Source organism: Vespa mandarinia, chromosome 2 (assembly GCF_050613455.1).
Source record: "Vespa mandarinia isolate Hongniang chromosome 2, ASM5061345v1, whole genome shotgun sequence".
Classification (NCBI taxonomy): domain Eukaryota; kingdom Metazoa; phylum Arthropoda; class Insecta; order Hymenoptera; family Vespidae; genus Vespa; species Vespa mandarinia.
Window position 1 is genome coordinate 9,187,501 of NC_140811.1, and position 17,500 is coordinate 9,205,000.

At 31.2% G+C, this 17,500-nt stretch overlaps 1 protein-coding gene and 2 long non-coding RNA genes across 9 annotated transcripts in view; 1 reads left to right on the plus strand and 2 right to left on the minus strand.

The window, feature by feature from the left end:
• LOC118450308 (uncharacterized) overlaps positions 1–17,500 on the plus strand; it is a 147,627-nt gene that overhangs the window by 7,129 nt on the left and 122,998 nt on the right. The window contains exon 1 of one of the 3 annotated variants that reach the window (XM_085665019.1): positions 463–1,260. The exons of the other annotated variants lie outside the window; for them this stretch is intronic. Coding sequence (XP_085521145.1) covers positions 1,212–1,260 — 49 coding nt within the window. The 5' untranslated portion in view covers positions 463–1,211. Of the gene's footprint in view, positions 1–462; positions 1,261–17,500 lie in introns of those variants that run through there. 3 annotated transcript variants of the gene reach the window in all.
• Positions 1,470–2,602, minus strand: LOC146873196 (uncharacterized). 4 transcript variants are annotated; one of them, XR_014983860.1, is made up of 3 exons: positions 2,416–2,602; positions 2,108–2,164; positions 1,470–2,022 (listed from the first exon to the last, which is right to left on the minus strand). It is a non-coding gene; the product is annotated as an uncharacterized LOC146873196 (long non-coding RNA). The 4 variants fall into 4 exon arrangements; XR_014983858.1 differs by having other exon boundaries at positions 1,470–2,042; positions 2,108–2,249; positions 2,416–2,601; XR_014983861.1 differs by having other exon boundaries at positions 2,108–2,306; positions 2,416–2,601.
• LOC118450310 (uncharacterized) overlaps positions 14,249–17,500 on the minus strand; it is a 3,632-nt gene continuing 380 nt past the window's right edge. Inside the window, exons 2-4 of one of the 2 annotated variants that reach the window (XR_014983867.1) lie at positions 16,831–17,231; positions 16,026–16,159; positions 14,249–15,927 (exon numbers count right to left, since the gene is read on the minus strand). This is a non-coding gene — a long non-coding RNA (uncharacterized LOC118450310). Of the gene's footprint in view, positions 15,967–16,025; positions 16,160–16,830; positions 17,232–17,500 lie in introns of both variants that reach the window. The other variant, XR_014983866.1, reaches the window with a different exon arrangement.

Here is a 17,500-nt window from a genome sequence, read left to right on the forward strand (position 1 = left end):
AAATGTAATTGTAAAAAGGACAGAGTCGAGCCTTAGTGGAAAGGTTCGGAGATCGTTATTAGCGTTGCGCTTTCGATTTATCTCGAGAAGAGGGTGGCCCTCCGCCAACAAAGGCGCGGTTCAATTTCTCGCTTGGACCCTTCCAACTTTCGAGAGATAAGCGATCGATCAACTCACTGAGAGAACGGTTTCGACATTCAACATCATCGTAGAAATTCATGCGTATAATGGGAGCAAAATTGTGATCGGCGCTTACTTTGATCGCTCGGTTTCTTAATTCGAAAATACGGATGGCGTAATACGCCGAATCATTTTTATCGATGTAAAGGATTACATTGTTTATTTTATTTTATATTATTATTGGCAGAAGAGAAAAGAGAGAGTGAGAGACACACAGAAAAAGACTCAAAAATCGAAGTATTCTTCATGGAAATTCAGTTTATTTTTCATTTAAGAGCAGGAATATCGAATATCAAACTTGAACGGTCGAGAAGTACATTATTATTAAGGTTAGATTGATCGAGATCCTATGAGATCGTAATTTCCCGTAAAGCGTAAGAATATTCCTCCGGTATTTGAATCATTCATTGCTTTCCCTTAAAATTGCATTACATACGTGAGAATTCTGCTGTTCGCACAACGTAATATATACTCATTCATTGTCCAAATGAATCAATGATTGTCGTTCTTTTGTTAAAATAGATATGAAAATTGAACCGAGCGTTTTGAAACAAGAGAACAAACTTGAGATAGAAAGAAAGAGAATCGAAAGTTACCGTGAAACTGTGCAAAGTGAAGTCGATCACAAATCGAAATAATTAAAGTGCGAAATTATCGATCTTAAACCTGCCGTCTTTCCAGTTCGCCTTTGGTTATCTCACGACAATGACAATAGTGAAGATAACGATCGTGGAGATTATTTTAATATCATTTGTTTTATCATAATGCAAAGGTTGCTTATTAAATGTGTTAGAAGTTCCCTTTGCGAACGAAAGTGTTTCAAGTATTCATCGTGGATTTACTAACGACAAAATAATAACGTGAAGAAGGAAATCTAATTTCAAGGTTTTTTTAAAATTTGAATCGTCCATTTCAATCTGTCTCTTTCGGGACTAGTGAGCCTGCTGGGCCTCGCCGATGACGACGAGGTCTTAGCAGGTACCTCTGAAGAAAGCAGGAAGAGAGCACTCTGGCAATTCTACTCGGCTGGGATGCTAACTCATAGTCACAGCGATGGAGAATTCCCCATTTATTCTCACGGTGAGTTTCTTCTGAAACGATTTTACTTTCGTAAGGAATATTAATATCGATTTTCGTCTTTCCTTTTTTTAATCAAGCTAAAAACAATTCGACTTCCGAATAAAGAATATAACATTGATTTTCGTATTTTCAAATTCTTTCGCTGTTAAAAATATGATGTAAAATATGAAATTTTTCGTAAGGATATTATGAAAATTTATATCTCTATATTATATCTCTACAATACTCTAATCTATTAACGTGAATATCAGGAAACTAGAAGAACAATCTCTTAGTAACTTTTAAAGCGATAATGCGAAAAATCGATTATGATTTACATATTTCTCTTTCTCGATCTTTTTTTTTCATTTGTTCATGATCGATGAAGAAGACATCGTACAAAGAGCTCTATAAAGAAAATCACACTAGGTCGTTAATGCATCCTTGGTGTCACGTTCTAAAACGATCTTTTGTGATTCTCGAGAAAAAACAAAAACTCATCTCTCTCTCATTCACTTGCCCTTTGTTCTCCATAGATATTAAATATTCATGAGGAGCTTCGAGTTAGATGTCGTCTTATCGAGAGATAAGAACTTTTTTTGAGTTCCAAATAATGATTTCATTAAATGTTTCCTCGGTTCAAAATGAATGAACAAATTTTCATGATGTTACTTGATCACGTGAACCCTTCTTTTTCTCCTTTCTTTTTGGTTTTCTATTAATTTCACAATGAAGTTTGTTTACAACTGTCTTTTGTCCCTTCTTCAACGGCCCCATGCACTTCTGAAAGCGTACAATTCAAACTATTGACGGATCAATCATATATATATCTTTGTTTTTCAATCTTATCAAAATATCAATGACTCACCCAATCTCGGCGTAAGATGTAGTAGTTGACCTTCGTTTTAAGTTCTCGAGCGACCATCTGACATTACGATAACGATTATAATCGCGATAGTCGGTTCTTCCGAACCAAAATAACGGATAATAATATCTATTTTCTCGATCGCCTTGCAAGAAAACAATTCATACTCAAAATCATGTTCATTTTTATCTCTAAACGTTTACTGATATAATAAATTTGTTATATGAAACAAAACCAATAATAACAACAATAATAATAGTAATAATAATAATAATAATAATAATAATAATAATAATAATAATAATAATTACCTCCATATATAGCACGAACGATTACGACAAAAATAACAAAAATACAAATGGGAAACGTCTTCATCATATTTCAAAATTGCATTTTTTTTATCTTATTTTTTTGTCTTCACGGACATATATAACTCATCACACACTTGTCAAGTACTTTTGCATCGGTAGATTGCATCTCTACTACTTATATATCCATCATACGATGGCTTATATATTCATCATCGACGACACAGTATATGGAATATTTCGTTGGCCTTATAACGAATGCTTGTTAACTTGACTTTTCGGAAATATGACGGGATGCCGAGCGATCTCGTTAATGAGTATGGTAAACGGACTTTATATACAGCGATTGGTTATGCACCAAGAAGCGGTAAATATGCATAGCTAAAGCGAATTTGAAAATAAAATGTTGCACAATCTCTTCTTTATACGTTTATTATTATTATATTAGTATTTGTTTTTGATATATTCTTGAAAAATAGTTTTATTTTCTTTTCTTCACATAATAACGAGCAAAATTGTGAAGAATTTTTTATTTATTTTTGCTATATTTTCAATAATATCTCAGTTCTTTGAATAATATTGATTAACTTACCTATTATTGCAGTTTTCTTTAAAGATATATTTTCATCAGTGCATTCAGAGGGATGCAAAGTTTCAAGAATCTCGATAGTTAGAATTAGAACTACGATGTCACTTTATATCAACAACATAGTCATTGAGGTTTTCAGTAATATATAGGAATTATTGGCTTCTTTTATTAGCTGAAGATGCAGAGGACAATTCTCAAGACCAATTAGTACCTTTTTGCTCGTTGCATTTACACAGCGAAGTTAGACGAACGACATCATTTTTATTTTTATATTTTTATACAAATTAATTTAACGTTAATATTATACATCTATATATATATATGGTGATAAAACATTTGAATATCTTGATATAATGTTTGTTAAAAAAATTGAATATTTCATATTAAGCATATTTTTACATTTACGAAAAGATTATAAGGTCATGGAAAAAGGATTGGTGGATTTTCTTTTCTTTTTTCTTACTCTCATGTATATACGTTAAAATGTATGCCTGAGTTCGTATAAAATTATATAAAATACTCAAGCACGTTTGCTAACGTGTGTGTATATATATATATATAAACATGCTCCGTGCACACATTCATATATACATATAAAGTGCTATTAATTGGAAATTACCTTCATTCATCGTATACAATCTTATAACTAGTTCCAAAGTGTTCAATCCATATCAAATAACAGGAATATCGTATGAATTTTAATTAGAAGGTCGACTGGTTTTCGTTAATGAAATGTAAATGGAAGAAAATCATTTTCTTTTTGTTTCTTCTCATTTCTTCACTCTTCCATTTATTTTTCCTTTTATTGTTTCGCTTTAACTATTAATCTAGTTTTGAAACATGTCATTATTTATTTATTTTCCTATTTATTATTCTCCTATGTTTATAAGAGCAATAATTTATAATTGGAAAGAAGTTCTCTCTTTCTTTCAGAAAAATGGAAATGTGCAAATAAGAAAACGAAAAATCGTTGATATAGGATTTTCGATACATAACAAACCAATTGATTTGTATGTATTCACATGTACGTATGTGAAACGTTAAGTAATAGATGAAAGATTCTCTTCTATTAATGTTACGCAACATTGATTCTCCTCGTAAGATGATAGAAAGAAAAGAAATAGGAGGAGAATCTCATCGATTATTGAATAACAACTAGGGGTATAAAAATATAAATATACATAAAAAAGAGAGAAAACATGCGTATAGAGGCTAAAAGGCGATATTCAATAACGCTCTCGATATATTTCGCGCTAAATACCCATTTTCCATTGGCTTTCAATGAAAATCCAATATCATCGTTACTATTTTTTCCTCTCTCTTTCTCTTCCCCTTTCTTTCTATCTCTTTTTTATACACAAGGGAAACCGCGTCGCTTATACATAGTTGTTCGTCAGGAGAGTCAATGCTTGGATTAATCGATTATCGTTATTAGGTTACCATCGACAAACACTTCCAAGTTCTCTACTTTTTTCCTTTTTCGTAAAATCCTTGCTTCCTTTTATGTATATATAGTGACAGAAAAATATATTCAACAAATTTATCTATTTGTTTTTTCCTTAATATGTTACGTTTATAAAATGTTAATGAAATCTTTTTGTAGAATTTTATAGTTCCTTAAATAAGCGTATCTTTGCTTTTTAGAAGGTCTTTCTTCTTTCTTTTCTTACATTTTGATAAGATCTTGATTTTCTCTATGTGTATATAGTGATAAAGAAAAATATTCAATGTATTCATTTATTTTTCATACACTGAGCAAGAGATTTTATCACATTACATTTATATACAAGTAGTGAAATGTTTTTATAGGTCTTTAAATAAGTATATCCTTTCTCTGAAAAGTTTCTCCTGTCTTTTCTCTTTTTCTTTTGTGAAGTCTTGCTTCCTTTTATGTGTATCTACATAGTGATAAAAAAAATATTCAAAAACTTTGTACATTTATCTTTTCATAGATTGAGTAAGATGTTACGTTTATACGAAGTTAGTGAAATATTTTTACAGAATTCTATAGATCTTTAAATAAATGCATCTTTTTTTTCGAAAAGTCACTTTTTTCTTTTTCTTTTCAGTATGATCTTGCTTTTTTCTAGGTGTGCAGTAATAGAAAATCTATTCCAAAAATTTGTCTAATTATATTTTTTTGTTTAATAAACACAGCAAAGTGTCACTTTTAAACAAAAATAATGAAGAATTTTGTAGATGTTTAAATAAATGTAACTCGTCATAGGATTAGCCAATTTTAATAATACTCGTTTTTTATAGAAATTTATAGAAAGCTTATTTCGTATTTTTTATTATTACTGTAGAGAAACACCATTTCGTTTTTATTTTTTGATGTATTTCATATAACATTCATTTTTTTGTATCTACAGAAAAATTCAAAGCTCTTAAATCTATAAAAATTTCTTTGATTTTAAATAGCTTTCCAATACTGGTTTTATGCACTATTTACAAAGAAATGAATCATCGAAGAACAGTACGCTGCGCAATGAAGACGTATATATGTACGTTACATACCAATGAAATGGAAAAACGGTCACGTAATGTGCCCAGTGGATGAATAAATGCTTCTTGAATAGTTAAGATCTCGTGACGTATCTTCTTAGCAAAGAAACAATATGCCAAACCGATTGTTTCATCTCAACAATTTTTAACGATTTTTTTAAGAAAATTTATTTACACAAATTTTTATGGCGATCTTTGTATTACAATTTTATCTGGGAAATATCAAAGTTTACAGCATTTTGATTTTCTTCTTATATTTAAAATTATCATTAAGAAGGGGAGAGTGATGAAAAGGGTTGAACTCCGAATATAAATTTTCAGCGGTTCTTCATCCTCAATGTCAGATATATCTCGAATAAGAAATTTGGTTCTTCATCGTAGTTGAAAGGTGATTCTTCGCATAGAAACTTTTCTCGTATCTTATGTCTTCTAATAATGCATTGTGCCTACGCTGCTCTTTTTAATGTTAACTTCTTGAATTATCGTTCAGAGCCAACATCGATAGTATCTTCGACGTAAAACCTTCTCTCATTGGCCCTTGATTCATCGAATCAGTTTAGACTTTTTTTTGAAGCTTCACTATTATTTTTTTTGGAATCAATCCGAAGTACTTGATCTGTCTAGCTGAGTCTTTTTCAAGTAATTTTTTTCTCCTTTTCTTCTCGGTCGAGATTTTCTGCAAATAGGATTCGAGGAAGGGACGAGTATAATGATCGTATAATAATCATAACTGCTGATCATGGCTAATCAAGACTTCTTTTTGAAAAGCTCGCACGAAAGTCGAAATTCTCCGCTGATATGAGTAGAAATTAACGAGCGCTGTGTCGTAATAAGCTTTACTAAAACTTTCAGCATGTATACAATAAACCACCGATAGCTTCATTTTGTATATATATACGTAGGATGATATCTTCATGCGTACGAGTACTTCGACTTTATAATTAGCCGTATAATAACTTTTCGAAATTTATTTCTGTTTTCGAGTTTTTCAAATCATGCAATACACTGTAAGAACATATATAATACACTACAATACACATGTTGGTAAGGAGAACTCGATGAATTATATTTTTAGAAAATGTCGAATCTTCCATCTCAAAACTTCTAATCGATTGATACATCCTATCTTTATTATTGATTATTCATTGCTTTATAGGTGTTTTACGAATGTCTTTGATGTCTTTTCTATATTGACATTTTGCTTCGTTGCAAGGTTGCTACTATATTAGTACTAGTAATACTATTAATATAGATTATATGTATATAAAATATAGTATATTAGTACTTAATAATATTAGTAATATAGTGTGAGGAAAGTAGTATATTACTATTAGTAATTACTATATAGTAAATTGTTCTAAATTATAGTAAATATAATTAAAAATTAATAGTAATAATTAATACTATTACCAATACTACTGATATAGTATATTAAATTTTTTTACTTATTATATATAGTAACTATATAGTATTAATACTAATATAAAAGTGTTGCATCTACTTATTACTGTATTGGTAATACTAATGTCTTTCTATTAGCATCTTATTTGTTAAATATATATAATTGCGAAGTAACATACACTCTTTGAATAATTCGTAAATTAATTGTTCTATGTGAAACTGTTATTTATAAGATTTACACGATAAGATTTAAAGATTTTACGAAAAGAAATATTAAGTTTTTTCTTGTGACGGAAAGTTATTCAGAGATTTGAAGATCAACTTGATTTGTCTAAATGATATTTTGTATTTTAAAAACGTTAAATTTGTTTTGTTCAGAGTTAAATTAAAAATTATCGAAGATTTCAAGTGTCTGTATATTAAAAGCAAGTGTCTATTAGCAGTACTATCAATATAAATAATCTTGCCTTTTTCAAATTATTTATTATATTTATGATTTATATATTTTATTATATTTATGAAAGATATCGTCGAAGTGTATAGGTGATATAAAGAAATGTCAGCGAAGATGAAATTCAGTTCTTTAGCCTAAGCCAATCGCTTAGAAAAACTCTGTTAATTTAATTAATTTGTCACAAATATATATTAATAAAAGAAATATTAATACCATTTTAGAACAAATAAAAAAATAAACAATTATTTTATCGAATCAAATTCAAATCGTATTGGAAAATACAACTAAATCGATATCATTTTATCGGACATTATTATATATCTAATTTTACTGAAACCTGTTATATCGACGATTAAGTTAAAATACGATTATTTTTCGTTATAACAACAGTTCACATCATTAAATCAATCCAAGTTAACACAAATTGTTAAAAGATAATATTTACGATCTCTAACTTTAAACATAAAATCTAAAATCCGTTATATCGACAGATTCTATAAATAAGACTAAAATTAATATCTTCTTCCACTCTTGATATCAAAGACGAATAAAAATAAATAAAATTGAAAGAAATGTTCGTTTTGACTTTAAGAATAAATAAAGACGATCAATCAAATAGCTATTTTCGTATCGAAGGACTTATTCGATGAGATTATATCACCGCGGGGTAATAAAGAGATGCTGAGTGGTAGCTAAGAACGGATCACATAGTGCGATATTCGTCCATAGATTGTAGGGGAATAACACGGTGCGGGATACACAATCCAATCATCTGCTGGTCGGTTAGTCACAGAACCGAGCCATTCTCGTCGTCATGAAAGGGACAGTTCACCGGGCTTAAGTACTGCTCGTGGACCGCATTAACGTGTTGGTATAGCTGGATCGACGGAAGCCCAGCAAGGCGTGGTAATGTCGACACAGTTCTCTTCGATGTAAACACTACGAGTAGGTCGGCTTCAGTATAACGGAGAACGCCGTTCACGAAGGCAATCTCTTCCTCTTTCTTTCTCTTTCTTACTCTCTTTGCGTACGTCTCTCACTCTCCCTCCCCCCTCTCTTCCTGTCTCTCTCTTTCTTTCTCTACGATACTTAATCATCAGCTGTGAAAATAACAAGAAAAGACTATCAAATTTGTAATTGTTTTCCACGTTTTTAGTGCCTAGATAGTAATTTGTGAAATTGATATTAATTAAGTGAAATACCAAGCTTAGAAGAATAGTGATATTGTTAGCAACAATACAAGTACAAATCCGCAATCCAGTGAAGAAAATGTATAGAAAGAGACCTTGTAAGAAGCTATCGAATGTAAATGTCATTATCTGATATTTGATTTCTGGACTTTTGTTTTCTTATTTTTGTCTGGATACGTAGGACGAAAGGAAAAGACTCGAACGAGAAGTTATGCTTAACTCATAGTAATTACTGACATAAAAGATATAGACCCATCCAACTTCGGGCGTTTTCTATTTCTTTCTCTTTCTCGAGTCGAGAAAGATGTACCTTTCATGTACGATCTATATATTAACCATGAACGATGAATAGTGTTTCATCATTGCTGGATTCTTGAGGATAGGAATATACGTGCTAGTAACTTCTATTCAACTCTTCCGACGAGAACATAAACATGAATTCAGTTGGGAAAAGTAATCCCTTTGAGAAAATTTGTTATATCGTTATAGTTATATAGATTTGTGGAGATCAAGCGAATAGAATATATCGTTGAAGTAAGTTTGATCAGAGCTTCCATAAACGAAGTTTCGAGAGCAAGATTCCCAAAGGAATGAAGAAACGAGGAAAGAAAGAGAGAAAATCAGCGAGTCGATAAATTTTTCTTTTTTTTTTTTCTTTCGTTCGGTATATAAGTATAATCTCAGTGAGTCGGTGATTCAGTGTACATTGAAAGATGTGATGAGAGTGCGAGGTCTCTTAGGGATAGGTTAAATATGAACTTGGTCAAATGGAGAATAGTGAGTAAGTCGATTCGAAGGAAATCGGATCTTTCGAAATGGGCGTCAATTAAACCAAGTGTCCCAACGTGGCTTTCATTTTCTCATCACGAGCTTGCACGAATTTGGCGTAATTGGAAGAAATTACAAGGACGAATTTTTTTTTACTGATGATCACTTGAAGGTTCATTCGAAAACTTTCATTAGAACAATTAAATTACATGATATACCTTTGTCGTCGAATTTTCAACAAAGTTCTTTTTTTATAAACAAAAAAAAACATTGAAAAAAAAGAAAAATAAAAGAGATAAAATAAAAAGTTAAATGAACTGGTGATGCGCGGAGAGTGTGCATCGTTTACTTCAAAATATCTACCTCGATTTAAGGATGAGTCTCTGGCGATTTGGTCTTCTGAAAGATGGTAAGTTCCTTTGTATAATTTTCTTTTTTTCTCTTTCCATGCCTTTACCGCTTGTTAAAGTTACAGATTACAAACGATCGATTTTTTAAAATGTCACCTCGATGACAGGCAATCTTTTGTCAGGATATCCGTGCTAACTCGTAGTTTAGTTAACGCGTTCATCAAGGAGAGGAAAGTGAACGAGCAGGAAGAGCTTTCTAAAGTTTGGAAACTCGACTTTTTAAAAAAATTTTGTTTGAAAAAACTTTCATGTGGTAATATAAGCAGAGAAAGAGGAAGAGGGAAGGGAGAAAGAAGAGAGAGAATTAAGAGCTTTTAATGGATGACAAGATACTTGCATTTGCATAATAAAGCTAAAGAGTTTAAGTATTTGTATCGTCGAGCATTATAGATGCTTCGGTCGAAATCTCAAAGATTATCTTTGAGCAAGGTATAAGAAGTGAATTATTTTTATTCTCTCTCTCTCTCTCTCTCTCTCTCTCTCTTTTTTTCTTCTCCTTATTTTTTTCTTTAGTACATTTAAACTTTATTTTTTTCATTTAAAGTAAACATTATTTTCGTTTTGTTTTTAAGATAGAAAAACTTAGTTTGTGTAATTCTAAAAAAAATTTTTTTACATTGATAATTCAAAATGGATCATGTATATACATATATATATATATATATATATATATATATATATACATATATATATACATATATATAGAAAAAAAATCATCGTTATACAATTAGTATATTTCATGTCAGGATTTAAATATAAACAGATGCAACGACTCTATCCCAATGATTTTCTCTCTCTCCGTCTCTTTTTTTAAATTGATGCCTACATTGCACCTGGAAAAAGCGTTGGTGCTGCAGAGAGATATAAACGAGAAGTAGTTTGAGTGATGATGAAATCGTGGATGGCGGAGTGCTAGATGGAAAAAGAAGAGGAACGATTTTCCGTGGAGTGTGATTCGATGCGAAATATTGGTGGTGGTTACGTATGTAATAAGAAGACTCTAAGACGTGATATCAGAGTCTCTATGCGATGCTTTCAAAATATACACGACTATCTTATACTTTTCTTCATTTTTTGTCATTCTCTTGTAATATCCTCGATCTTTATTCTATTATCGTTCCGTATTTGAATACTTTTCAACATAATTCTCACTTTTCCTTTTTGTACGTTTAACCCATGTTTATTTGTTATATTACAGATAACTGTGGATCGTTGAATTACGTGATAAACGTGTTATATATTTAAAACGATTAAAAGAAACGTATTTAAAGTAGTAAATACTAAATGAATAAAGTACACATATACAAGGAGATATTTGTATGTAGTTGTTCTTCATATTTTAGAATTTTTTGGCTTAGTATATCATGCAAGAATATAGCCATGAAATAATAATCATAACATTTAAAAAACACTCTTAAATACGTGTCGTCTGTCCTCCAAGTCACAGATAGTCTTCTTCGTCTACTCCGTGCTTCTTCGTTGTTCGTTCTCAGTGAGAAAACTCCACGCCCTTTCTCTGTGTCCTATCAGCAAATTGAAGCACGTCTTGAAAAATGTAAGACGGCGATGAAGCTGGCAGTTTCTACACGTGTGTGTATGCACATATATAATATACTTACATACATTAACATAGAAAGGAAGGCACGTTTTACAGCGGCAAGTTTCGTTGATTCGACGATATAACGAGACGAAGAGAGAAACTACATAGCACTCTCAGTAGCAATGCACAACGGTATATTGACATAGAAAAGTGGCGATGATATTGAATAAAATACTGACGAGACCATCGAAAGAATTCAAGCTTTTCTTATCGAAAGATACCGCTTGGTCTTTTCCTTCCTTCCTTTTTTCTTTTCCTTCTTTTGCACATTTCGCGACTATCTTCCTTTGAATTTTCATTCAATTGTTTACTTCCGCAGAATGACCAGTAAAAATGCAAATATACTAGGTATTCTTTTGTAAAACTCATATAACAAATTTTTATCCTTTCTTATCCTTTTATAAAACTTACATAACAAATATTTTTCGTTGAAATATTTTGATCAAATTTCTATAACGTTTTATAAAAATAAAAAATAAGAATATTACATTTTTTATTCAACGAAATAGAGAATAGTACTCGCGAGTTAAATAAAAAATAAAATTTCAATACGAGCATAGACAGGAAGAGAGAGAGAGATAGAGAGAGAGAGAGAGAGAGAGAGAGAGAGAGAGAGAGAGAGAGAGAGAGAGAGAGAGAGAGAGAGAGAGAGAGAGAGAGAGAGAGGGAGGGAGGGAGGGAGAGAGAGAGAGAGAGAGAGAGAGAGAGAGAGAGATTTTGTTCTTAACGATGGTTAACTAAAATAGAAATCATTCCAATTTCCGTAGAAATCGAGAAGAAGTTTCTTGTTACTCTAGTAAGCAAGCAATTTCAATATCTACGAGAAAAAAATAGTTATTTGTATTTTATTCATTCCTTATTATGTCTTTCTATTAGTATGCTCAGTTATACTTTATTTTTCCTCTTTATTTTTCCGTGCAGTATTCAAAATTTCATAAATTCACATTATATACAAAATACAAATTTTGAACTCGCAGTCCTTCTAAAATATTTCTAAATTCGCGTCAAACTACAAATTTTGATCCTTTAGATCTTTGAATATTAGCTCCTTTCTCTAGACTTTCCTACTTTTCCCTAATTGATTGATCTGTGTCGCTTACAATGTATTGGGTTGTGCGGAAAGTTTGTGCCGATTTTTGGTAGGTGGCATAAGGATAAAATCGACACGAATTTTCTGGACAACCTAATATAAAACGTATTGCTATGTTGAAGGCGAACACATTACAGTTGTAATAAAGCCAAACTCTGTACTTAGTCGAAATGAAACCTTTGCTTTTTATGAATCAATGATCCTTAATTGTATTTTTTAAATGATACTCCAAATTCAGTACTTGATCTTGAGGGATTGAGTAAAATTAGGCATCACAATAAGATGCAAAGTAGTCTAAGTCGCATAAATCTCACAAGACTTTATTGAAACGACGGTTTCAAATCGAACGAGAAAATATTTATATACGTTGTACATTGATATTGATCAAAAAATTGTTATGAGACACCGCCAAGTTTATGAAACGATTTCATAAACAAAAAAAAAAGAAATAAAGAACGTAAGATTCGTCGTTGTCGGTAAAGATGAACATAATTATCAAATGTGATCCAAATGCGTTCCTCGTTTTTCTTGATCCTTCTTTTTTTCTTTTTCCGTTTATTTTATATATTTTTATCTTTTTCTTTTTCAAATCATCGTTTGCCGTATTCATCAACGTCACTGATAAACTCATAGCCGATGATGAAGTCAATATTTTATTATTTTTATCTCGAGCCTTTCTTACATGTTAAATCGAAGGGATGATTGCGTACACGACGAAGAAGCGATCATGTCTACCTGCTCGAGAATTATTTATAAATTATAAGATTTAAGAAAAACAAAAGAAATATTTATTATTTTATCGATAATCGATAAGTTTAACGTTCTTATTAATATGAGTAAATATCAAAAACGTAGACTCTTTATCAACATTTATCGTGATTAACTTTGTATCTTTGCAATGACGTATAAAACAATATGCTTTTGTTATATATTAAGCGAACGGATAAGCTTGTGTCTCTCGTTTATGATTGACACATGAAGGAAGGAACTGTACATTGGCTGCTGAGCTCGAAAGATTAATGACGTCTTTCATAATAATCAACAAGATTTATTTCGCGCAAGTTCTGTATCGTATCTTCTAACATTTTTGTTTTTATGTTTTTTCTTTAACATTCTGTTCATAAATTTTCGTTGTTACTCCTCCATAGAATGCGTCGTTCTTACACTCTTTCTTTACATTCTTATATCTTAAAGATACACATTAAAACGACTTTAATCGTTCGTTCATGTTCCTTCTCTTCTCTTGTATTTAAAGATGGAATGTAAAATACTGTGAATTATTTCGAATCTGTTTCGCTTATTTTGGTGATAAATTCGAATCACTTCGAATCTGATTTAAAACATGGAAAATATTGAAAGTCTTGATAAGTCTAGAATCCTTTACTACTTTTATTATTTTACTAATAGTGGACTCATTTCGAATTGCTTCAAAATCTGTATTGTAAGTTTGAGCTTGATTCCAAGCTAATACTCTTAAAAGACTTAATCGTCAATTTATATATTTCAAAGTCTTCAAAGTTTCGATAGGTTTTGAAAGCCTGACGAGTAATCAATATCTTACAAGCTTTTTGTTTACTTTTGTTTTATCAACATGAAATATTTAAGAAAATTTGGAAAATTCGAATTAACACAAATACATTTGTTTACATTATTCGCTTTTATAACTTGCGATACAAATCATTAATGTTGATATGCAGGGAACGAAAAAAAGAAGAAAATAAAATGGAAAAAATAATTATATTACTTATTCAACAACAAAATTATATTTAAAGTCAATATAATGTAATATAATATATACATAGTATAGAGTATAGTAATTATATTTAACGTTAAATAATTACTACAACCATTTGAAAATTTTGCAGCTATTTGTTTTTAATTTTAAGATGTTTCACTTTAAACTATGAAATTTATACATAAAAAAATCACCACGGTAAAAGTTACGAAACCAAATACTGAAATATTCGAACTCAAGTCCTCGTATCCGGATATTCAAATCTTTGCAGTAACGTACAAAACAATATGCTTTTGTTATATATCAAGCGAACGGATAAGCTTGTGTCTCTTGTTTATGATTGACACATGAAGGAAGTAACTGTACATCGGCTGCTGAGTTCGAAAGATTAATGACGTGGGAAAAGATTTCGAGTTACAATGAGTAATTCGAGTGCTGGAATATATACTAGGATATACTAATCAATGCCAAAAAAAATATATTAAAACATATCATTTTCAGCGAAAGTATTCATTGTCCCTAAAACGAAAATGATGAAAGATTTGAGACATATCAAGATTTTCAGGCGTTGTAAGTTTGGAACCATGTTCGAAACTACGAAACAATTCGAAAATGATGTTTTAGATCCCAGCACGTGAGACTATTGTGGTTTAAATAACGAAATTGACGAAAGACTCGAGATTTATCAAGACTTTGAAATGTATATTCAAAGCTTCGATTTCAAGCTTCGAAAAAACTTCGAAGTTATTAAAGCGTTTCACGTTTCGTCGCTACTTGTACATATTCTCCCCTTATTTTTACCAGAGAAAATATTTTTCTTTTAGACGAGATAAATGAAGTTTAGGAATTATGATGAAAATGCTCTCAGTGAATGGATCTTAATCGATTTACGTGAGGTATATCATAGTAGAGATTGTGGAAATTTTTATTAAAATCTGTCCTGTTTATGAGACAGAATGTCGTAACGATTGAGTGAAAGATCTCAAGAAAACAGACAATGGGATAAACATCAAATGGGTTAAAGCAATTGCTCGATGTAAGGGTTAAGATTGCTATTCCTTTTATAATGAAGATGTATAACAAAAGAGAAGAAAAAAGAAGAAAAGTTATGAATATTACTTTCTTCATTAAGACAATAATGTGCAGTAAAAGACTTATCAATGTCTGCCTATTCATTTTCTAATATCTTAAATAATCTTTCAAAACTTCTATAAATTTCTATCATCGTCAGATTTAAATATTTTGATCAAACTGCAAAGACAAAATGAAAATGTTCATATTTATAATAAAAGAAATTAAATCATTCGGTTAATTTGTTTAAGTATCTAAATGGATCCGAAGTCATATTTAATCTTATTATTGTATTACAATTACAAAAGATTCTAAAACAGACACCTCTCCAGTTTGATCATAAATTCAATGACTGGTATTACGATTATTCTTATCGTTCCTTGAATGTCGATTAATTATTAACTAATTTTAAAAATATATCATAAAAATAATACAATGCTAATATTAATTATTTATAATAGGAATCTAAAGTTATTATTTGGTCGAAGTGCACGTTCATCATAAATTCGCTTATTTCAGTTAAACATCTATTCATAGCGTTTAAGGAATGGATGGGTGACCCCACCGTTCGTTCTTTGCGGCGCTTCGTTATTCCTTTCCTCTCTCTCTCTCTTCTGCCCTGCTGCCTGGTGTTTTTGATATGTTGTTTCTCTCTCTAACTTTCTTTGTTTTCTGACTATCTCCAACAGTTTTTCTTTTCTGCTGTTATATACAAAAGCGTTTATATATATATTCCTAAAACTGTAAGATTATCTATCTTCTTTCGTTGTCAACACGATATATATATATATCATACATACCCTTCGTTAAACACACTGGATTTTCTGTCTTAAAAGAAAGTGCGGTTCAACACGAAGGAAGAATGAAAATTGGTATGTATCGCTCCACCCTGGGTTTGGTATTAACATTATCCGAACGTCCAGGACTGAACAGCCTATACCAAACATTTCTTTTAATTTTTCTTAAATATTTATAGCTCCGTTATAGACGTTTTTTAATATGTCAAACACATCATTGTACTTGTATTTTATCATTTTTAAATCATTTCTACTATCTATCTTTTATCATCTATCTTCTATCATAAACTTTTTAGTGTGAGCACATTACTGGAAAAGCATATTTTTGAGGCATTGGTGTATATATATATATTGTATATTTTATAAACAATTTCTTCAGTTCTCTGGAGAAAGCAGCACTCATTGCTCTATGGAAACTTTGGCTCGACGTTTCGCAATTTGTAATTTCTTGTCATCGAACAGCTGTATTTGAAAATTTGTAAAAGCATATCGGAATGTAAATGTGACAGATACTTAGCAGCAAACGCGTTTTATTTCAAGTAGTCGTTAAAAAGAACACTGGCTCATCTCTCTCGTCGTGTTTCTCTTTAATTACACGACATGCGCGTCACCCGATCGCTACTAAATCATGGATACGTAATTAAAGTCTCTCTCAGTAAGAAAAGAGAGAGAGGAAGAAAGAGAGAGAGACTCTTTATATTGTGCCTATCGAGACTGAAATCCGCAGCGTGTAATTCTTTAAGATGAAAAGTACGCTTTAAGGATGGGGAAAAGGTCATCGAGAAAGAAGAAAAATAATATTACTTACCATAGGAAGAAAGGATGAAACTGCGCATGGACGACGATGTTTCTCATATTTCAGTCGTTAGTTGTGACAGGGGCTAGACTGAGTTGAACCATCGTCGTTGTGTGTAGATTCGCGAGAGTCGGTTTAAATTAGCGAGTCTAGACGCTTCGGAAATACCACATGCACCACGTCATTCCCCATAACGCACCGTCTTTCAATTCGAACATTCGCGCTTCGATGCTGCTCTTTAATCTGTTTCCTTGCGCGAAATGAGAATTCATAGCTCGTGAAAGAAACAGTATACTTGAAGTATTAAATGCAATTCAGACATGAAGTATTTAGCATCGATCGTAGAAAAAAAGCAATCTAACGGCTATCGATCATTGTGTTTTTTATAGTGCTATCCTCCATTCGTTAAAACTCTGAAACAATAGATGGACATCGGAAGATGTCATTATTGATAAACAACTCGACATCATCATCATACAATTATTTGAAAATTTTTATCAAAGGTATATCAGAAAAGTAAGAACGATTCTGAGACAAAGAATCATAGAGGGACATTTCGTTAAATTCAAAAGAAAAACACTAATCATTGAAGAAACGAAAGAGCAGAGTTATGACGGAGAGAGGATAGATTAGTCGGTGGCTCCCCCCACCAGAGTTCTCCCCACCAATGCGCGCCGGCGGA